We start from the raw sequence: 23,798 nt of genomic DNA, 5'->3' as shown, positions 1-23,798 counted from the left end.
GCATCCTGAAAAAAGGGAATATATGTATACATGGTCATGTGTTTTTATGTGGGTATGTATATGTGTCTATTTGTATGTGTATGGATACCTGTATATATGTATGTGCTTCTATATGTGTGCATTCTGGCCTTTTTTGTATTTCTAGTACTTTGCACAGAGTCTCTTGCATAATAGCTGATCATCACATAATCTCATTGCTGAGTACAATGTTCTTCTGGTTCTAATTATTTCACTCAGCATCAGTTCATGTAAGTCTCTCCAGGCCTTTCCAAAACCATCCTGCTGATCATTTCTTACAAAATCGTTTCTTCCATAGCATTCATATACCATAACTTATTCAGCCATTCTCCAAATGATGGGCATCCACTCAGTTTCCAGTTTCTGGCCACTACAAAGAGCTGCCACAAACATTTTTGCACATGTGGGTCCTTTTCGCTTTTTGTGTTCTCTTTGGAATACAGGCTTAGTAGAGACACTGCTGGATCAAAAAATATGCACAGTTTGATAGTCCTTTGGGCATAGTTCCAAATGGCTCTCCAGATGTTTGGATCAGTTCACAACTCCACCAGCAATGTATTAGTTTCCCAGTTTTCCCATATCCCCTTCAACATTCATCATTATCTTTTTCTTGTCATTTTAGCCAATCTGAGAGGAATGTAGTGCTCCTCAGAGTTGTTTTAATTTGCATTTCTCTGATCAATCGTAATTTAGAGCACCTTTTATATGATTAGAAATGGTTTTAATTTCTTTGTCTGAAAATTGTCTGTTCATATTTTTTGACCATTTATCAGTTGGAGAATGAAAAAGCTCCTACTTTTGACATCTCCTGATACAGAAATCATCTCCTGAGTAGAAAGCAGCCACAAGAAGCTTCAGGGGCACTTGGAGCCCTGATGGATTGAGACAGGAGCTTCTCTAGGATGAGGTGTTCTCAATGTCTATTCTTATTGAATAGTCTCCTGCAGTGGGTACACAAATTTCCTTATATTAATGACCTATGAGTGTTTCATTTATTCCTGTTTCCCAGAATCTACTGGGTAATGGCTTGAGTCAGACTCAGCCCAGAATTCCTATACATGACATTCTAGCATTTATGACTGTGTATTTGCATAAGCTGTGCCCCATTTGTGATGTGTATGTATATATGTATAATATATATGTATATATATATATTTTTCCCTCCTCTCTTATACCTTATAGAGCTTTATCTTCCTTCAGTGCTCAACTCATGCCTCCTCCTATATGAGACCTCTCCTTGTTCTCCTAGTTGTTAATGTTCTCCCCTCACTAGAAATTATCTTGCATTTACTTTCCATGCACTTCACGTGTATGTCTTTATGTGTTTACTACATTCCTGTTATTTCTTCTTAATAAAATGTAAGCTACTTGAGGGATGAGCTCCTTTGTATTTGTCTTTATATCTTGGGCAGTTAGTACAACAATGAATACTTCTTGATAAATATTTCTTGAATGAAAAGCTTTTCAGACTGTTATGGATATTGGCCATTCCGTAAAATTTCTGCAATCCTTCAGAAATTCATGGAATTTTTGTTACAAGATATATGAGTTTTTAAATGATGGTTTGTCAAGACAACATCTTCCATATAGTTGCCACATGTGACTATCTTCCACTGCCTTTACTAACACCAATTATTTGATAAATAAGTAAAATAACCAATTTGAATAGAAGTAGATGAAGCTCTTGTAGTTTATGTTAGGTTATTGGTAAGTCTGCATGAATATACACAGAGTGAAACCCATTCTGTAATTGGAGACATTTACCTTCATAACAAGCCTTTAGAGGATCTTCTTAGATTAAGGGGGAGGTTGTATTGCTACTCTATTTCCAGGAATCTTGCCTCACAAACTTTTAACAATCTGCTGAAGCATCCTAGAGGTTTATGGTGTGTTTAATGACCCAAAGAACCAATTCATCCAACCCCTTAGCTTGAAGTAGCTAGATCTATCGTTTTATGGAGGCCAGTATAGCCATTATCAATGGTGGGCCTTCCTACTTACTGACTGTATCACTTTTGTCCATGCTCTGGTTGTATTTCTCTTATAAGGTTCTTGATAGAGAAAATCGCAGTATCTTAGAAGTAGGCAATATACCAGAGATCTTTTAGTCCAATAAGTACCTGGAAAAAACTCAGTCATTCACCACTCTTCTCACTTCACCCAAACAAAATGAATGTCTCCTCAGTCCACAGAACATACTGCAGGAAGAACAAGAACTAATTTACAAAGTAATGCTTCAAAGAACTCTCTGTGTCTTCCAGGGAAAAGGCTCTATGCCCAGAAGGAGAGTGTTCAAACAAAGTCCAGTAAAAAAAAAAATACACAAAAAACTAAGATCCCCACAAAACTAAGATTGTACTAAGGCTTGAATATGTTGAACCTAAGTGAAGGACTAAGAAAATTCTGTCTGATAATAATAATAATAGTAGTAGTAGTAATAGTAATAATAATGAAAACAAAGAATATATAGCCTATCATAAGTAATAATATATATTATGTGACATAATATATACTTAGCATAATATATGATAATATATAATATGTATTAAATAATAATATCTTGCACTTATACATAGCACTTTAAGGTTTACAAAATGAGTAAACTTATACTACATGATGCTGTTCCCCAATAGGAAGATAATTAATGCTTGAAAAAGTAGTTAAGTGAACAACTCCAATCTGATACTGAATCAAATTTAAGGAATGGGGTAGAGTGGGGACATGGGAGAGACTAGGTACTAATAATGTTAAAATCAGTAACTGACAGCCTACATTCTCAGACAAAGTAGGGATACGGTTGGGGGCAATTGTTAAAGTTCTGGATAGAGACCTGGATCTGGAGTCAAGATAATTATGAGTTCAAATTCCACCTCAAATGCCTAGTAGATATGTGAATCTGGGCAAATCATTTAACCTTTATTCACCTTGGTTTACTCAACTGTTTAATGGGATAATAATAATACCTAGCTTCCAGGGCTACTGTGAGGATAAAATGAGACATTTGTAAACATTCTTAGCACAATATCTAGAAAATAGTAGGTATTATATTCCTCCTCATTTTACCATTTGGAGTTTTAGCTTCTTTCAATGCTTAGTTCATGGTCTCTCATAACTTTTGTTGTTATTGAATTGTTTCAGTCATTCCTTATTCTTTGTGATCCATTTGAAGTTTTCTTGGCAAAGATATTGGAATCAGTTGCCATTTCTTCCTCTAGCTCATTTTACAAGTGAAGAAACTAAGGCAAATAAAGTTCATAATTTGCCCAGAATAACATAGCTGGTAAATATCTGAGGCTGGATTTGAACTCAGGAAGATGTCTTTTTGACTTCAGACCCTGTACTGTAACCATTATGCCACAGAACAGCCAAGAACTTTGTTTTAAGTACATAAAATAATAAAGATAAGAACAACCTGTTCTTTAGCCTAAATCAGCAGTGGATTAATGCCTCCAGGAGTTGCCCTGTTCCAAACTCTTTCCTTAATGAAATGGCTACTTCTCATATGCTGTAATTGGAGAGCTGCCTGAATGAGCTTGTTAATTGAATTGATATTGTTAATTATGTGTTAAGAGGTGGTAGGAATAGCAGCTGTTTTTTAAAAAATTACTTGCAATAGAAAAGACTCACATGGAAGTGTAACTGTATCCCCAATGGCTTAAAACAGCACTAAGACTTTTGGGATGCTCTTGTATTTTCTAGTTATTTGTTGTGCTACACACCCACACTAGTAAGCTCCCTGAGGATTGTTTTAAACAGTGCTTAGCTTGGTGTTCTTCACATAAGAGATGCTCAATAAGTGTTTGTTGGAGTCTCAGGGGAACAAAAGGAATCCCTGGTTCAACATGACAAAAGGTCAGCCAGACTTTGCTGAATGATATCTAATAAAGTGGATATTATTACCCACCAATAACAGTAATAATCACTAATATTTAAATAGCTTTTATTGTGCTAAATGCTTTATCTCCTGTGATCCTCACAACAACCCGGTATAGAAGCTGCTATTGTGATCCCCATTTTATAGTGGGGGAACTGAGGCAAATAGTATGTGTTTGAGGTTAAATTTGAACTCAGCTCTTCCAGACTCCAGTGCTGTGACCATTGTGCTGCTTTGCTATGCTACTTTTTGTTCAGTCATTTCCAGTAATATTTGACACTTTGTGATCCCATTTGAGGTTTTCTTAGAAAAGATACTAGACAGTTTGCTGTATTCTTCAGCTCATTTGACAGATGAGGAAACTAAGGCAGACAGGGTTAAATGACTTACCCAAATTATAGGTGTACAAAGCCAGATTTGAACTCAGAAATTTTAGGCCTACAATCTATCCACTAAGCCACCTAGCTGCCTTTGGAAGCTGCCAATTCTATTTGTGACTAATTCTCCCTATTAGAAATGTTTTCTAAATTTGTTTAGAGTCTAAACTTGTTTCTTCGTCCATTGTGCTCATTGTTCATAGATCTTAGATTAATGACCAGAAGGGACTTTGGAGACCATTTACAGTTATCCTTTCCACATCATAACTTTACCTTTCAGTTTAGATATATCTTAGTCAGCATAAAACATTAAATGGGAGTTTTGAGGGTATTTTGCAGAAGCTGCAGACACATGCAAAGGCCAGCATATGACTCACAAAAAATTACAGAAAATATATGTATGGTATTTTTTAAAAATATTTTTAATTTATTTTTTATAATAACTTTTTATTGACAGAACCCATGCCAGAGTAATTTTTTACAACATTATCCCTTGCACTCACTTCTCTTCCAATTTTTCCCCTCTCTCCCTCCACCTCCTCCCCTAGATGGCAAGCAGTCCTCTATATGTTAAATATGGTGCAGTATATACTAGATACAATATACGTGTGCAGAACCGAATAGTTCTCTTATTGCACAGGGAGAATTGGATTCAGAAAGTAGAAATAACCCAGGAAGAAAAACAAAAATGCAAACAGTTTACATTCATTTCCCAGTGTTCTTTCTTTGGGTGTAGCTGCTTCTGTCCATCATTGAAACTGAGTTAGGTCTCTTTGTCAAAGAAATCCACTTCCATCCTCATACAGTATCGTTGTTGAGGTATATAATGATCTCCTGATTCTGCTCATTTCACTTAGCATCAGTTCATGTAAGTCTCCCCAGTCCTCTCTGTATTCATCCTGCTGGTCATTTCTTACAGAACAATAATATTCCATAACATTCAATAGATATGTATAGTATTATACAATATCAGCATCTTTTATCTTTTAATACCATAATAACCCAGACTTCTGATATGAAGGGAGAGCCAAAAAGTTTTATGGAATTTTTCCAGATTGCAGGGGATACCTTGCTCCTAACTCTTGTGTTCTAGAAGGGATAATTATAGATCCAAACTTTTGTTAAACAGAGGAGGAAGGTAAGGAAGGTAAAGGAAGAAGGAAAGTGAACTGATTTGCCAAAATTACTTAGTAAGTAACTAAGATCCACTTACTCAAACAGCAGTGCTCTTTTCACTTTACCATGAAGTCTCATTCTAGTTCTGCCTTCCCAGTTCCATTCTGAGTTCTAGTATTTCAGGTGATAGCCATTCAGATATTTGAAGACTGCTATCATATTACTCCTAAGAGTTTTCTTCTTCAAACTAAATACCCCCAGTTCTTCAACCAGTCTTTCTATATCATGATCTCAAGACCCTTGTCTTGATTGTCCTGTTGAACATTCTCTAGGTTATCCACATCCTTCCTAAAATGTGGTGCCGTGAAATGAAAATATTATTTCAGATGTGATATGACTAGGGCAGAGGACCATGGCCTCGTAAATCCTGGATACTCTTTAAAAAAAATTTATTATGGATTTTTATTTCAAGATATATGCATGGGTAATTTTACAGCTTTGACACTTGCCAAATCTTTTGTTCCAATTTTTCCCCTCCTTTCCCCCTTCCCCTCCCCCTGATGGCAGGTTAACTAATATATATAAAATATGTTAAAGCATATATGTCCTAACAGTTATTTTGCTGTACAAAAATAATCAGAGTTTGAAATAGTGTACAATTAGCTTGTGAAGGAAATAAAAAATGCAGGCGGACAAAATTAGAGGGATTGGGAATTCTATGTAATGGGTCATAGTCATCTCCCAGAGTTCTTTTGCTGGGTGTAACTGGTTCAGTTCATTACTGCTCCATTGGAACTGACTTTATTCATCTCATTGCTGAAGAGGGCCAGGTCCATTAGAATTGATCATCATATAATCTTGTTGTTGCCGTGTACAATGATCTCCTGGTTCTGCTTATTTCACTTAGAAATGACCAGCAGGATGATTTCAGAAAGGCTTGGAGAGACTTACATTAATTGATGCTCTCCAAGCCTTTCTGAAATCATCCTGCTGGTCATTTCTTACAGAACAATAATATTCCATAACATTCATATACCACAATTTATTCAGCCATTCTCCAACTGATGGGCATCTACTTAGTTTCCAGTTTCTGGCCACTACAAAGAGACCTGTCACAAACATACAAATCCCTTTCCCTTCTTTAAGATTTCTTTGGGATATAAGCCCAGTAGAAACACTGCTGGATCAAAGAGTATGCACAGTTTGATAACTTCTTGAGCATAGTTCCAAATTGCTCTCCAGAATGGCTGGATGTATTCACAATTCTACCAACAATGTATTAGTGTCCCTGTTTTCCCACATCCGTTCCAACATTCTGCATTATCTTTCCCTGTCATTCTAGCCAATCTGACAACCTGGACACTCTTAATAATACCTAATTTTTGAATTAGCTTTTTGGGTTGACATCACACTGTAGACTTATGTTGGAATTTCAATCCCAGTGAAACTTCCAGATCTTTTTAAGTGAACTACTCTCTTAAATGAACTCCTCTTACACTTAAACAATTTTTTTTTTTAATTTCCTTGTAGGGAGTTATTTCAAGTGTTGATCAGTGGATTTTTTTTTCTATTTCTACTTTTCCCTCCTGTTCTAATACTTAGGGACAATTTTCTTTATTTCTTGTATTATTACATCAAGATTCTTTTTTATGGTCATAGCTTTCACGTAGTTCAATTATTCTTAGTTCTTGATCTTCTTGATCTGTTATTTTTCTTATGAGATGTCTCAATTCTCTTTTATTTTTTCATTCTTTACATTTTGTTTTATGATTTCTTGGACTCATAACTTCAATAGCTTTCCCTTGCCCAATTCTAGTTTTTAAGGAATCATTTTCTTCATTAAAATTATGGGTCTTCTTTTCTAGTTATTTAACTTCCTTTTCAAAATCATTTTGTTTTGCTTTTTTTTTGTTTTGCTTTTTTCTCAATCTCTCTCATTTGATTTTTGAAGTATTTTTAAAAGTTCTTTTATGAATTTGTTTTGGGCAGGTGACCATTTGACATTACTCTTTAGGATAGAAGAGAATTTTTTATTTCAATATCATCCACTGAAGATGAAGGCTGATTTTCCGTATTCCCACAGTTACTTTCTATGGTTGGATTCTTTCTCTTTTACCTAATTATCACAAAATAAGATTGTTAGTGTAATTACACCCAATCCTGGGGTATGGGAGATAGTACCTCTGACTTCAGGTCCTCCTTTAGTTCTCACCTGTGGCCTGGAACTAAAAACTAAGAACTCTACCTCCTGTAAATCCCAGCACTATAGATAATATATCTAAACTATTGCACTGATACACCACTATATTTCTTAGGCAAAACCAGATTATTTTCATGATTACCACTTTGCTGTATTCCTGCCCTACTGCTTTGGCATTCACCCATTGTGCATTGCTTCCTTCTCGCCCAGGGCAGCATCTCAACAGCACAGCTGAGCCTGGTGTTCCTCATCAGCAGAGGTTCCCTTAGTCTTCCCCTGTTAAGATGCCCAACTCTCCACACTGTCTAGAAGGTGAAAGTCCCTGAAGTAGGGGCCTGGATTATCTCACAACATCTTGGGGCTCTCCACTTGCCATTTCAACTGAACTAGCTTGGAGGTGTTTATACTTTACAGGAATCAAACCTCAGCCTTGGTATCTTTATTTTTTTATCTTTTCTGATTGTCCCAGGAGTTCTACCCCAATTCTATTATTTTAGTTGCTGTATGTTTTCCTGAGGAATAATTTTTTTTCTTATTTGTGGCAGAAATCTAAGAGTTGGGAATTTTCTGACCTAATATGCCATCTTCTCAGAATCTTCTTCCATTTAACATTCTTTTTTTTAAAAAAAAATTGGGCTCCAAATTTTTTCTCCACCTCTAGCCCCTCTCTGATTAATTAAAAAGGCAAGCAATATGATGTCAGTTTAAAAAAAAATAAAAGGCATATTTTTCATATTAACTATATTGTTCCCATTTCCCCAAGAAGTGGGAGGGAAATACTTTGTATTCAGAATTCACAATTCTGGCTCTAGAGGTGGATAGAATTTTATTATTGTTATTACTGTTATTATTATGAGTTCTTTAAAATTATCTTGGATCTTTGTACTGATTAGAATAGCTAAGCCTTTCAGAGTTGATCAGTTACAATATTGCTGTTATATACAGTGTTCTCCTGGTTTGCTGACTTGACTTTTCTTCATTTCCTACAAGTTTTACCAGATTTTTCTGAAATCATTCTGCTCATCATTTCTTATCTCACAATAATATATCACAATATAATCAGCCATTCATCAGTTGAACACCCCTCAATTTCCTATTCTTTGGCATCACAAAAGGAATTGCTAGAAGTATTTTTGTACATTTAAGTCATTTTCCTTTTTTTTTTTTTGATGTCTTTGGGATGTAGACCCAGTTGTGGTATTGTTGGGTCAAGGGATATGTACAGATTTAAAGCCCTTTGAGCAATACTCCAAATTGTTCTTCAGAATGGTTAGACTAATTCAGAACTCTACCATAATGCATTAATGCTCCAATTTTTTCATATCACTTCCAGAATTTGTGAGGCAACACGTCAGAATTGTTTTAATTTTCCTTTCTTTAATTATGAGTGATTTATAGAATTTTTCATATGATTTGACTGCTATTATTTCTTCTTCTGAAAATTGCCTATTTATATCTTTTGATCATTTATCAATTGGGGAATGGCTTTTAATTTTGTAGTTGAAAAGTAAAGCCTTTATCAGAGAAACTTGTTTAAAAAATCTCCCCTTCTCTTATCCCAGTTTCCTGTTTTCCTTCCAATTTTGACTATATTAGTTCTGTTTGTGCAAAAACTTCAATTTCATGTAATTAATTTTTTTTTCATCTTACATCCCATGATCCTCTATATTTCTTCTTTGATCATAAATTCTTCCCTTATCTATAAATTTGGCTGGTAAAATTTTTCTTGCTTCCTGAATCTGCTTAAGATATTATCCTTTATGGCTAAAGCATATAGTTATTTTGATCTAATCTTGGTATATACAGTATGAATGTTGGTTTATGCCAAACTACTTTCTAATTTACCAGCAAATTTTGTTAAATAGTGATTTCTTGTTACCCAAATTTGGATCTTTGGGTTTACCAGCACTGGATTACTATGCTTATTTACTCTTTTGTATAGTATATCTAAACTATTGCACTGATACACCACTATATTTCTTAGGCAAAACCAGATTATTTTCATGATTACCACTTTGTAATATAATCTGAAATTTGGTACTGCTAAGCTAGCCTTTTTGTTGACTATGATGTTTGCAGCCATTAAAACACAAAAAGAAATATTAGAATTAAGGTACCAGCAGCAAATAAGATATTCACTTATCGATTTTCCCAGCAATGATTATTTCCAAAAGAGGAACCCTAGTACATTGCTCCTGTGAAGCCTTGATATAAAATGCTCTATTTCTGCCATTTCATCCCTAAAGTAGATCACTGAAGCCTGTTCAGAACTGTACTTGGTCACCTATGGGCAACAGTAATTGGATGTATCTAGGTCAGTAAAGGTAACTTTAGATTTCACCACAGATTTCCTTCAACACAGAAATAGGATGGTAGTTGATTTCTTAGAAATGGGGTCTTGAAATTTCCTAGGCCAACTTATTCATTATTTCCTGACCTAGTATTGATTTTACAATTGAATTCCTTGTTCTGATCAAAGGCTCTGACAATTTGATCTTAGGATTCTCTAGATACTGTGGTATCAACTTGACCTGGCCATTTTCTTATATCTATTCTGCTCCCAATTCAGGCCTTTCCTATTCTGCCCAAGGTTGTCATTATAATTATATATATTTTATAGGTATGTATATTTTTGAGTCAGGAGACTGGCTCCCATTCTTGGCTCTGCCATTTTCTTCTTGCATGATCTTGGAAAGATCACTTCAGTTCTCCAGGCTTAGGGTTTTTTTTTTTTTTTAATCTGCACATTTTGTAGACTGTAATAGAAATTCTCTAGAACAGACCCATTCCTACTCTAAATCTGCACTATTATCTCCTTCTCTTCTCCTATAATTTGTCTAACCATTCACATGTGTTGTTCATGACTTGAATGAATAATCTTGATCCCTTCAGCTTCTAGACTTTCTTCATCATATAGTAGGTACTTAATCAGTGCTCATTAATTGAGCAATCAATGCTGTCTTTGTAATTGTGCATTTTTTTCTTTGCTTACCTATTTTTATAGATGTGAAGCCACCATCATCTCAGGAACTGAAATGGCCAGACAAATCTGTAAAGAAATATGTTATGAGGTAGAATCATGGGTGTCCCTTGGGAACAGAAAACCTCATCTCAGTATTGTTTTGGTAGGTGACAACCCAGCAAGCCATACCTATGTAAGAAATAAGATAAAAGCTGCTACAGCTGTGGGTAAGTAAGAATTTCATAAGAACACCTATATCTATTAAATATTTCACATATATTCTTCACATGCAGGGCCCACTTTCAGATTTACTTTTTAAAAGATTTTCTGCTATTTAAAATACAGGCAGTTATGAATATGTTATTTGGTACTTCATAGCTAAAAGAGAATGTAAGAGACAAGACAAGTCAGAAAAAAATCAAAGATTTTTTCTTTTTTCTACATTAGTTTTACTTAATAATTTTCTTTGATTAAAAAGTATAGCTTAATATACTCTACTGTGACTGATGCATTCTTCTGGGTAGATGTCTTTACCTGTATTTAGGGATTATGGAAAATCAACATCGGAAGAAACCTGGAACAGCAAAAGTTAACTGGAACCCAACTTCTTAAACTGTACTTTGTGATCCCATATAAGGTCTCATAATTGAATGTAGGAGTTATGAAATTATGATTTATTACCAGTAAATGTTTGGTTTGTAAACCTATTTTACATACATATATGCCTGGGAATATGTAAAAATTTCTTTGGCAAAAACGGATAGTAAGTAGAAAAGGTCGCTAACAAGTGGTCATTGAAGTCCAGCTTAAATGTTTCTAATCAGAGAAAAGTTCACTTTCTGGAAAAGAAGGGAAAAAGGGCAATGAATTCAGGAGGCATAAATAAATTAAAGAGTATTTAACAGATAGGACAAAGTGAAATTAAAGGATTTGGCAGATTTCATTAGGATCCAAGGGCAATAAAAGACATGATTTCATAGGAAATGTGTTCTTTTTTTCCTAGAACACTCAAGATAGAATAATCAATTAAGGTAATTGAAATATAGATGTCACCAACTATTTTAGAATAGGAAAAAAAAGTGAGATTCTATGATGATTCTTCTTAGGAATCTCAGAATCAAGTCAAACCTATGCCTTGGTATTTAATCATTTCAGAAAAATGGGAGCCCATGTAACGGTGGAAAATACGATTAAGATTAAAAAATGAAGAATGACAGGCATATTGGCTCATGTCTAAAATTTGTGAGTTCTTTGAGATCAGGGGCTTCAAATTAGGATTTAGCTCCATGCTAATAAAGTCTTATTGATGACACTGAGTTCTTTTTTCCTGTAATACAGGTAAAAATGAATTCCAAAATAGAAGAAAGGAGAGAAGATGTTGAATATTCACAGGAATTTTAACTGTACCTATTTAAGAAAGCTATTCATACTAAAAAGGGAGGAGAATGAAAATAAAGTAATGATATTAACTGATTATTAATCACTTTTTTTTTTTTTTGCTGAGGCAATATGAAAAGCAAATGTCACAATGAGGAACCAAAAATTTATGGTTAAGCTTAGGGTTCTAGCAGAAAATACAATTTATTTGCCAAGTAGAAAAGAGTGGTAGTCAAAGGGAATAACGCTGTCTCCTTTGTGTAGCACTTAGAATAAATGCTCATCTATAAAACATTGTTGAGGAGGATGCTGCTGGCTTGTCTGGCTACTTTCATGCCTCAATTAAAATATCTTCTGTAAGAAACCTTTCTTGATTTTCCTTAATGTTAATGTCTTCCTTCTGATAATTATCTCTGGTCTATTCTTCTTTGTACATAGTCTTTTTCATATTATCTCCCCCATCATGCTATAAGCTTCTTGAGAAAAGAGAATGTTTTTGTCATTGTTTGAATCCTCAGTGCTTTAGCACATAGTAGGTGCTTAATACATGATTGTTGACCTGACTCTTTGACTTAAAGAATACAATCAATAATCACAAACCATCAAAAAGCAGGAGAGTGGAAAACTTTTAATAAATTTCAAGATCATTTATAGATGAAATGTGAAGAGAAACAAATAATTGTAAAATGATGCAAATCTGCCATTGTTTATAGAGTGATTTTTTTCTTAAAATTATTATCAATGACAGTGGAATCATCACATTTAATCTCTGGAATCTCATTCCTATAATGATTAAGAAATAAAAAATAAACTTGGAAAATATAGATCTGATCAAATATATGAAGAAAAGATCCATGAATGTGGCAACAATAATTTTAAAGCCATTTACATAATTTTCAAATTTCCTTTAATTGGTAAAGGTTCAAAAAAGAATGTAAAAGATCAGGGTTTTTTTTTTTTTGGTTTGTTTGTTTGTTTGTTTGTTTGTTTGTTTGTTTTTGAGACACAGGCCTATTTACTTCCTAAAATATTTTTTAAAAATATTCATTATTGTGAGATCAAAGAAAAAAGGAAAGGTAAAAAATATTTATAGCAGCCATTTTTATGTTGGCAAAGAATTGCAAATTGAGAAGATGCTCAGCAATTGGAAAATGACTACAAAATTATGACATAATGAATTGATATAATACTGTTATAGTATAAGAAATGATGAAGAGAATTATTTCAGAAAAAGCTGGGAAGATTTTTATATCAAATTTTATGAATGAGATGTACCTGAAGTTAGGAAAATCTGTGTTCAAATTCAGTCTCAGATATTCCTAGAAAGGAGCATTGAAATTTACTTATTGTCCCACTCACATCCAATAAATAACTGTATGGTTATTGTCTGACTCCTATATGTTTTCTTCTAGGCATTGGTAGTGAGGTCATTCTGAAACCTAAAAATGTCTCTCAGGAAGAACTTTTGGACATAACTGAGCAACTGAACATGGATTCAAGAGTTAGTGGTATATTAGTTCAACTTCCTTTGCCAGGTAATACAATTTTTATTGTACATCTTGGGGAAAATTTTACAGTTATCTTCAGATTGCATTCTATTTTTAAAATATTGGAAAAGAAATGAATAAAGATATGTTTATTTTAGCATGAAAATTATTATATTATATTATTTCTGAAAGTGACAAGGGGGAGAAATATCCTGGGAAATGGAAAAGTGGCATAAAAGCAAAAAAAATATAAATTGAAATTTATTTAAAATAAATTATCAGTTACAAATTTTAAAGTATTATACTAGATTTTCTTTCACCACTCTCCCCCCCCCCAAAAAAAAAATTCACTTTTTCTTGTATAAAGTGTTGAAATAAAGTCCTACTTGTGTGATTTTTATCAGGATTGAACCACTAGATGGCAATGCTGTTCCACTGAGATGCATATTAGCTAGCCTTTGTTTCTGATCTATGATAGAATTCTCTTGTTCTCTCTCTCAAAGCCAGGCAAGCTACATACATCACTCTTCAGGTTTCAGGGCAGCCTGAGCAGGGTCAGAGATGTGGGACAATTTTTTTTCTCTACTATCATGAGCTGGAACTTTCATTAGCTGTGTTTCTTCCCCCTATCTACCCTTGGGGTCCAAGTGATTAGCACTTGAGTTTCATTTAACTCTAAAAATTGATTGCTTTTTTCCCAACCAATAGAATATTTTTCTCAAAGATATAGCAAGAACAAATTTGGAAATATTCCTCTGGGGCATACCCTTCCATGCGTCATCTTGTTCTCCAGATAGATTAGAAACTTAGCTCTGTTCTATATAGCATGAGATCCCACCAGCTCACATTCAGATATGGCATGACTGATGGATAAATAATTTTCCTGACCCTCAAAGTCACATCTGAAAATCATATCTTGCTCCTTGGGGCATTGAGGCTAAGACACTCAATCTATACTTTTAATTTCTGGATTCCTATGGTTTTCAAAACTCTTTAGCCTTTCAAATCTCCTAAGGATGGAGACTCTACTCCAATTACTGAATGCCCTAAAAGAGACACTGAGATCCTCCAAAAATAAAGGGGACATTAACTGAAGATAACAGGCTTTGAATGCCAATAAAAAAACTTCATGTTCATCATATGCCCAGTTGATCAAAACCACTTAACTAATGTCCACTAGTACTCTAGTCTCTCCAAGGTCTTTATCTTACATGATTCTACTTTCTAGGATCTTTCTCATAGAGAGATGCTATCTGAAATGGTCTGGGCATGTGATAAATTCCCATGAGTGATTTTCAAAATTAAAAAAAATATAGACTTTTTTAATGAAAAAAATCTAGTACAATATTTTAAAATCTGTGACTAATTTATTTGAAATAAATTTCAATTGATATCTTTTTTACACCACTTTTCCATTTCCCACTCTTCTTTCTTACTTTCAGAAATACATTTTTTTAAATTTTAAATTGGAAAGATCTCATCAGTCAAATTCAGCAAGCAGTTGTAAAGCACATACTGTTTTCCTAGTCTGGTCCAAGGTACTAAGACATACTCCTTGCTACTCAGTTGCTTGAACTTTATTTATGGGATACATCACATGTTTAAAGAATAATTCAAAGGAGTACAGGACAGCCTCTGATTTATGTGTAAGTTGTGAAGTTATTAAATAAAAAATAAAATATTAATGAAATGTTAATGGTTTGAATATATGGTCTGGTAAAACTACTTTTAATATCAAGATCAAATTTATATTAAAATGATTTATTATACTTCTGGGGGTTGTGCCAAGATGGTGGAGTAAAGACAGGAAGCTGTTCAAGCTCTCCCAGTTTCCTTTGAAAACTAAGCGTGATGAAATGAAATCACTCTCCAGCTCAAGATAGACTGGAAAAACTTCAAGAAAGGTCAGTTTCATTGGGGTGAAAAGAGAATTCAACCCAACTCAGACAGACTTTGGGAAAGCCAGTGAGAGAGTATTAATCATAGCAAATCAGCAACTGAAACTCAGTCCTGACTCATTAGAGGATCAGATCAGTGGGGCAGTCTCTAATCTTAGCTCAGAAAGCAAACTCTAGGAAAGCAAGCTGTTTCCTAAAAAGAGAAGGCAAAATCACCTCCTACAAACACCAAGAGCTCTTGTGCTCAAAGCCAAAGCATTGAGCTGCACAGGAAGCTTGGGACAACACCCCCTTTACCTCAGGAGCAGAGCTTAACCATAAAGGCAAAAAAAGAGGAAATATCAAAATAAAAGAAAATGAGCAAGAAACAGAAAAGAACCTTACCATAGAAAGATACCATGGTGACAGGGAAGACCAAAATCCCAATTCAGACTAGGACAAAGTGTCCACAGAGAAAATTTCAGAGTGATATGAATTTGTCTCAAGTCCAAAGAGGCTTCTTAGAAGTGCTCATAAAATATTTTAGAAGGCAAATAAGAGAGATGGGAGAAAAAATGAGAAATCAAATGAGAGGTATGCAAGAGAGAGTCAATTTGGAAAAGAAAAAAAAATTGACTGAAGAAAGCAACTCCTTAAAAAAATACAATTTGCCAAATGCAAAAAAAAAAAAAAATCCACTGAAGAAAACACCACCTTCAAAAGTAGAATTAACCAAATAGAAAAAGACATAGAAAAGCTTACTGAAGAAAATCACACATCAAAAACTAGAATGGGGCAGATGGAAGCTAAGGACTCTATGAAACAACAAGAATCAGTTAAACAAACTAAAAATAATGAAAAAAATGGAAGAAAATGTGAAATGCCTCATTGGAAAAATAGTCAACCTGGAAAATAGATTCAGAAGAGACAATTTAAAAATTATTGGTCTACCTGAAGGCTCTTACCAAAAAAAGAGCCTGGATAGTATTCTTTAAGAGGTCTATAGGAAAACTGCCCCTATATTCTAGAAACAAAGGGGAAAATATTCATTAAAAGAATCATCTTTGCAAAGAGATCCCACAAGGAAAACTCCAAGGAACATTGTTGCGAAACCCCAGAACTACAATCTCAAGGAAAAAATATTGCAAGCTGCTAGACAAAAACAATTCAAATATCAAGTAGCTTCAGTTGGGATTACCCAAGATCTGGCAGCTTCTTCAATAAAAGATTGGAGGGCCTGGAATCACCATATTCCATAAGGCAAAATACCTAGTGTTACAAGTAAGAATTAACTACTCAGCAAGACTCAGCATTATCTTTCAGGGGAGGCAATGGATCTTCATTGAAGTAAGACTTTCAATCATTCCTATTGAAAAAAACAGAACTAAACAGAAAATTTAATCTACAAACACAGGACTCAAGAGAAGCATAGAAAGGTAAACAGGGGGAAAATATATTATTTAAAGATTGAACTGTTTACATCCCTAGATGGGAAAGTAATATCTGTAACTCTTGAGAACTGTGTATGTTACTAGAGCAGGCAGAGAGGAAGATCACATGGATGGAGGGTGTGATTGTGAATGGACTCTGATGTAATGATATTAAAAAAAAAAAGACATTAAGTGGAGGAAAAAGATCTGTACTGGAAAAAAAAGAGGAAAGGGGAGGTATAATGGCACAAATCAGAGCCCATGAAGAGGAGCAAAAGACCTATTACAATCCAGGGAAAGAAGGGAGGAGAATGGGCATTATCTGAAGCTTGATCTTATTAGTTTTGGCTCTAAGAAGGAACAACCCAATCATTTGGTTGGGTATAAAAATTTATCTAACCTATAAGAAAGTAGGAGAAAAAGAAAAGAAAAGGGAAGAGGCAGAAGAAAAAAGAGCAGAAACACTAGGGGAAAAGGTAAGAGAAGGGTTGAAAGGGGTGATAGAAGATAGAATAATGGGTGGGGTGGGTTAAAAAACACTAAGAAGATGGGGGAAGAGAGATAAGAGATAAGGTAGTGGGTGGGATAGGTGGGGGGGGAACACTACTAAGGACAGGGTAGAAAGAAAAAACAAAAGTAAATACAGGGGAGAAAATAAAATGGAGGGAAATATAGAGCTGTAATCATAACAATGAATGTGAAGGGGATGAACTCTCCCATAAAACAGAAGTGAATAGCAGAGTAGATTAAAAAACAGAATCCTACAATATATTATGTACAAGAAACACATTTGGCAAAGAAAGACACATACAGAGTAAAGATACAAGGCTGGAATAGAATTTATTATGCTTCAGCTGAAATAAAACAACAAAAAAAAAAAACAGGGTTAGCATTCTAATCTCAGATAAAGCAAAAGTAAAAATAGGTCTAATTAAAAGAAATAAAGAAGGAAAGTATGTCTTGATAAAGGGTACTGTAAATAAAGAGGTAGTAATATACTAAATGTATATGCATCAAGTGGTAGAGCAGCCAAATTCCTAGAGAAGATTTTAAGCCAGTTGCAGGAAGAAATAGACAGCAAAACTAGTGGGGGACTTGAACCTTCTCCTCTCAGAATCAGACAAATCTAACAATAAAATAAACAAGAAAGAAATTAGAAAGGTTAATAGAATCTTAGAAAACCTAGATATGATAGGTTTCTGGAGAAAATTGAATAGAGACAGAAAGGAGTATCTCTTTCTCAGCAATAGGTGACACTTACACAAAAATATCCTATGCATTAGGGCATAAAAACCTCACAATCAAATGCAGAAAAGCAGAAATAGTAAATGCTTCCTTTTCAGGCCACAATGCAGTAAAAATTACATTCAATAAAGGGGTAGGGAAAGATAGACTAAAAACCATTTGGAAATTTTTTATTTAATTTTGAAAAATGAATGGGTCAAACACAATCCATAATTTCATCTAAGAGAATGACAATAATGAGACAACATACCAAAACCTATGGGGTGCAGGCAAAGTAGTTCTTATTTTATATCTCTAAATAGCTACATAAATAAGATAGAGAAACAAGAGATTGATGAATTGGACATTCAACTAAAAAGCTAGAAAAAGAACAAATTAAAACCTCCCAATTAAATACCAAATTAGAAATTCTGAAACTCAGAAGAGAGATTAATAAAATTGAAGCTAAGAAATCTATTCAATTAATAAATAAAATTAAGAGTTGGTTATATGAAAAAACCAACAACATAGACAAACCTTTGGTTAATTTTGTTAGAAAAAGAAAAGGAAAAAAATTACCAGCATTAAAAACGAAAAGAGTAAACTTACCACCAATGAAAAAGAAATTAAAGCAATAATTAGGAAATATTTTGCCCAACTCTATAGCAGCACACCATATTATCTAAGCTAAATGGATGAGTATTTACAAAAATATAAATTTCCCAGATTAACAGAAGAGGAAATAAATTACTTAAATTGTCCCATTTTAGAAAAAGAAATTGAACAAGCTATTAATGAGTGCCCTGAGAAAAAATCTCCAGGGCCAGGAGGATTCATAAGTGAATTCTACCAAACATTTAAAGAACAAATAATTCTAATACTATGTAAACTATTTGGGAAAAATAAATAAAGAAAGAGTCCTGTCAAATTCCTTCTTTGTCACAAATATGGTATTGGTACCTAAATCAGGAAGAGCCAAAGCAGAGAAAAAATTACAAACCAATCTTCCTAATGAATATTGATGCAAAAAATTTAAATAAAGCATCAGCAAAAAGATTACAACAACTTATCAGCAGAATAATACCCTATGACCAAGTGGGTTTTATACTAGGAATTCAGGGTTGGTTCAATATCAGGAAAAATATCACCATAATTGACCAAATTAATAACAAAAGGATGTCCATTATTATCACTATTATTCAACATTGTACTAGAAATATTGGCTTTAGCAATAATAAAATAAAAAGAAATTTAAAGAATTGGAATAGGCAATGAGGAAATTAAAACATCACTCTTTGCAGATGATATGATGATATACTTAGAGAATTATAGAAAATCATCCAAAAAACTACTCGAAGCAATTCACAGATTTAGTAAAGTTGCTGGATATAAAACAAACCTACACAAATCATCAGCACTTTTTTATATTATTAACAAAACCCATCAGCAAGAGATAGAAAGAGAAACTCACTGAGATATCCCCTGAAAAGGTGAAATCTGTCCCAGTCTGACTCCTTCGTAGTCTGTTCACTCTGACTGACTGACTCTGTTGGTAGTTCTTTTAGCCCTTAAATACCCTATTACAATTACATCCTTACAGTATACTAAGTATATGTAAACTAGAGAATCATTATCTCATCAATTCCACTGAGTTAACACCTTGTTGTAAGTATCCTTGTTTCAAGTATACTTCTCCAGAGTTCTGGCCCTCTACAAAACTCCATTTAAAATAACTGTAGAGAAAATAAAATATTTGGGAGTCTACCTGCCAAGACAAACCCAAGAATGATATGAACACAATTATAAAACACTTCTCACACAAATAAAATCAGATCTAAACAATTTGGAAACTATCAATTGCTCATGGGGAGGCCAAGCTAATATAACAAAAATGACAATTCTGACTAAGCGATCTACTTGTTCAGTGCCATACCAGTTGATCTGCCAAAAATTATTTTCTAGAATTAGAAAAAATAATAACAAAATTCATCTGGAAGAACAAAAGGTCAAGAATATTATGGGAATTAATAAAAAAATATACACAATGGATGGTGACTTAGCTGTACCAAGCCTAAAACTATATTATAAAGCAGCAATCATCAAAACCATTTGATACTGCCTAAGAAATAGAGTGGAATCAGTGGAATAGATTAGATACAAAATGTACAATAATCAAGGCCTATAATATCTAGTGTTTGATATACTCCCTGCCTCCTACCCCCCCAAAAAACAACAAACTCCAGCTTTTGAAATAAGAGCTCAGTATTTGACAAAAATTATTGGGAAATTGGAAATAAAGTCAGAAATTTGGCATAGACCTATGTCTTATGCCCCACACCAAAATAAGATCAAAATGGATTCATGAATTTGGGCATAAAGGATGATACCATAAACAAATTAGGAGAGCAAGAAATAATTTACCTATCATATTTTTTGGAGAAAGGAGGGACTTATGATCAAAGAAGAACTACAGAACATTATGAAAGGCATTTGATTACATTGTGTTTTGATTATATTAAATTAAAAAAAATTTTTTTCACAAACAAAATCAACAAAAACAAGATTAAAAGGGAAGTAAAAAACTGGGAAACTAATCTTTACAGCCAGTATTTTCTGATAAAGATCTCATTTCTAAGCTATATAAAGAACTGTGTCAAATTTATAAAAATACAACTCATTCCCCAATTGATAAATGAACAATTTTCAGACAATGAAATTAAAGCCATCTATAATGATATGAAAAAATGCTCTAAATCACTATTGATTAGATAAAAGCAAATTAAAACAACTCAGAGGTACTACCCCAGAATTTTCAGACTGAGGAAAGATAATGATAAATGTTGGAGAGGATGTGGGAAAACTGAAATACTAATGCATTGTTGGTGGAGTTGTGAAATGATCCAATCATTCTGGAGAGCAATCTGGAACTATGCACAAAGGGCTATCAAGTTGTGCAAATTCTTTGACCTAGCAGTGTCACTACTGGGTCTGTATCCCAAGGAAATCATAAAGAAAGGAAAAGGATCCACATGTGAAAAAATGTTTGTGATAGCAAAGAATTGAAAAATGAGTAGATGCCTATTAATTGGGGAATGGCTGAATAAGTTGTAGTATATGAAGATAATACTATTCTATAAAAATGATCAACAAGCTGATTTTAGAACGGCCCAGAAAGATTTATATATGAATCGATGCTGAGTGAAACAAGCAGAACCAATAATACATTGTTCACAATAATGTGGTGTTCTTCTTGAGCAGGTTTCTGGAGGCAGCCTTAGTTTCAGTTCTATTCAATAATCACCTCAAATACAGCCAGGAGTTAAAATCCAATCTTTCATTGTCTCTTCCAAAATAGCCCGATTAGTTTTCTTAGAGGCCTCTCTCCTTCCTTAGTTCCAAGAGCTCTTGTAGCTTGTCTTTTACCTCTTCCCAGCTTCTGCCTCTAGCTCAACTCCGACGCCTGGCTTCTCAATCTCCAACTCTCTTCTCACTCTGTCAATCTCCCGAACTGACTGACTCTGCTGAGAGCTCCTTTTTATGCTCTTTTAGAGGTGTAAATTCAAAGGTTGCCTCCTCCTCCAAGAGTGGGATTATGGGAGGTGTGAATCTCATTCTTGTGAATCTCACACTGAATTCTGACTTGTGAATCTCCCAAACTTGTGAACTAATGTGTGTGAGCTAATGTGTGAACTCTCAAAGGTACAAACCCAAGCACACAAGCATTGTTTCCATCAATTCCAGTGAGTCAACACCTTGTTTTAAGTTCTGGCTCATAACACAATAACAGCAAGAATGCGGGATGATTAACCCAAAGCAATTCCAATAAATTTTGGACAGAAAATGCCATCTGCATCCAGAAAAAGAACTATGGAGATTGAATATAAATCAATACATACGATGTTCACTTTTTTCTGTTTTTTTTCCTCTTCCATTATTTTTCCTTTTTGCTCTGATTTTTCTCTCTCAACATGATTCATAAAGCAATGTATATTAAAAATAAATATTTTAAATGATTTATTACTTTAAAGGAAGATCACTGATTTTTTCACTACTAAAAATCTTTTGCTTTTGTAAATGGTATTTTATTTTTCCAAATATACATGCAGATATTTTTTCAATGTTTGCCTTTGCAAAACCTTATGTCTAAATTTTTTCTCTGTCTTCTCTCCCTCCCACATCCCCAAGACAGCAAGCAATTTGATATAGGTTAAATGTGTGCAGTTCTAAACATATTTCTCTATTTGTCATGCTAAGCAAAAAACAAAACAAAATAACAACAACAAAAAAAAAAAAAAAAACAACTGATCAAAAGGAAAAAAAAATGTGAGAAAGGAAAAAACAATGAGCAAAACAACTACAAAAGGTAAAAATACATTTTTTGATCCACATTCAGTCTCCAAAGTCTTCTCTTTGGATGCAGATGGCACTTTCCACCCCAAGTCTATTGGAGTTTCCTTGAATCACTTCACTGTTGAAAAGAGCCAAGTTCATCACAGTTAACAATCATTGATTTTAATACGTCATGATCCCAAGTGCAGACTATTTACAAAGTTAATTAAATTAGGAAAAATAATTCATGGGTGAATGGGAGGGAGACAGGTAGTTATTTGGGCTTATAATCAGAAATACTTGTCTTAATCTCAGTGTGTGAGTCTGGACAAGTCATTTGAACCTGTCTCAGTTTCCATTTTGTTAAATGAAGTGGAGAAGGGAGGCCATATTTGAACTCAGGTCTTCTTGACTTCAGATTCAATGCTTCATGTTCTGGGCCATCTAGCTGCTAAACAACTCACTAAATGAAATTAATTTATGGAAAGAAGTGTAGAATGTGAAAATTAAAAATTCATAGTTTCTTATCCAGAAATACTAGTTTTAAAAATATAGCATTTAAGCTACTGATTTTTGCATATTATTAAAATCTTCATAGTTTAATACAAATAAATTTAATTGGCCTATGGGAGAAATTGTATTGTTTACTAATTGCATTATAATGAATGCCTTATATTTGTCTAAAAGTTAAAGGGGCCAAGTTAGAGGGGAGAAAGCATGTAGAAAAAGTTACTGTGGTCTTTTGGAAAAAAAAATGATTTGTTCACACTTATGATTTCATTAGAAAATGGAACTCCAGATAAAGAAACTCTTTTTCACCAAGGCAGGTTGGTACCTTCTCTTCAATTTATAATTGAATTGCCTGAGGCACAGAGATGTTAAAGATCCTGTCCAGATTAATACAGCCAATGTGTGTCAAAAGCAAAACTTGATCAACTAGTATAGAATATATAATTAACAAAGGAACCTTAATATAATAGATACAACTTCATTTTGACCTTTTCAGGTGTGCGGTTTTGTTAATAGGTTAAGAGTTAGGCTATAAATAATACAAATTACTTAATACAGAGTAATAAGATATAATTTGATGTTCTATATTTGTGCACCTATTATTCATTTTAGACAATGACACCACAGGTAGCCTAGGTGTGATCATTTCTATTCATTCATGACTTAGATTATATTAGTTTCCTCCCATATTTAATTATTTTAGTAGTAAGCAAATATATCTGGGGTTACATTATGCTAATGATTTATGAATATAAACTCTTCAAGCATTTTATTGGCATGAGTAAATACTTAAAATGATGCAAAAAATTCCTTAACATCTGTCAATCTTTCTTCCCTTGATTCTCACCTTAATACCTTAGCATATACCTGCTAATTGAAATTCATGACAATCCTCTGAAGTAACAAAATGCTTCTAATATACTACATCATGGGTAAAATTAAGGCCCAGATCAATTATGTGGTTTCTTTCAGAGTAAAGAAATATTTTATAATTGACCAAAACTTTTTTTTTGGTCT

General features: G+C 33.8%; 1 protein-coding gene across 1 annotated transcript in view; it reads left to right on the top strand.

Moving 5' to 3' along the window:
• MTHFD2L (methylenetetrahydrofolate dehydrogenase (NADP+ dependent) 2 like) overlaps nt 1–23,798 on the top strand; it is a 142,775-nt gene that overhangs the window by 21,824 nt on the left and 97,153 nt on the right. The window contains exons 2-3 of the mRNA XM_051965541.1: nt 10,590–10,774; nt 13,337–13,459. Coding sequence (XP_051821501.1) covers nt 10,590–10,774; nt 13,337–13,459 — 308 coding nt within the window. The remainder of the gene's footprint in view (nt 1–10,589; nt 10,775–13,336; nt 13,460–23,798) is intronic.

Source organism: Antechinus flavipes, chromosome 6, assembly GCF_016432865.1.
Source record: "Antechinus flavipes isolate AdamAnt ecotype Samford, QLD, Australia chromosome 6, AdamAnt_v2, whole genome shotgun sequence".
NCBI lineage: Eukaryota > Metazoa > Chordata > Mammalia > Dasyuromorphia > Dasyuridae > Antechinus > Antechinus flavipes.
The sequence above is the reverse complement of the archived record's forward strand: the minus strand, read 5'-3'. Positions and strand labels throughout refer to the sequence as shown.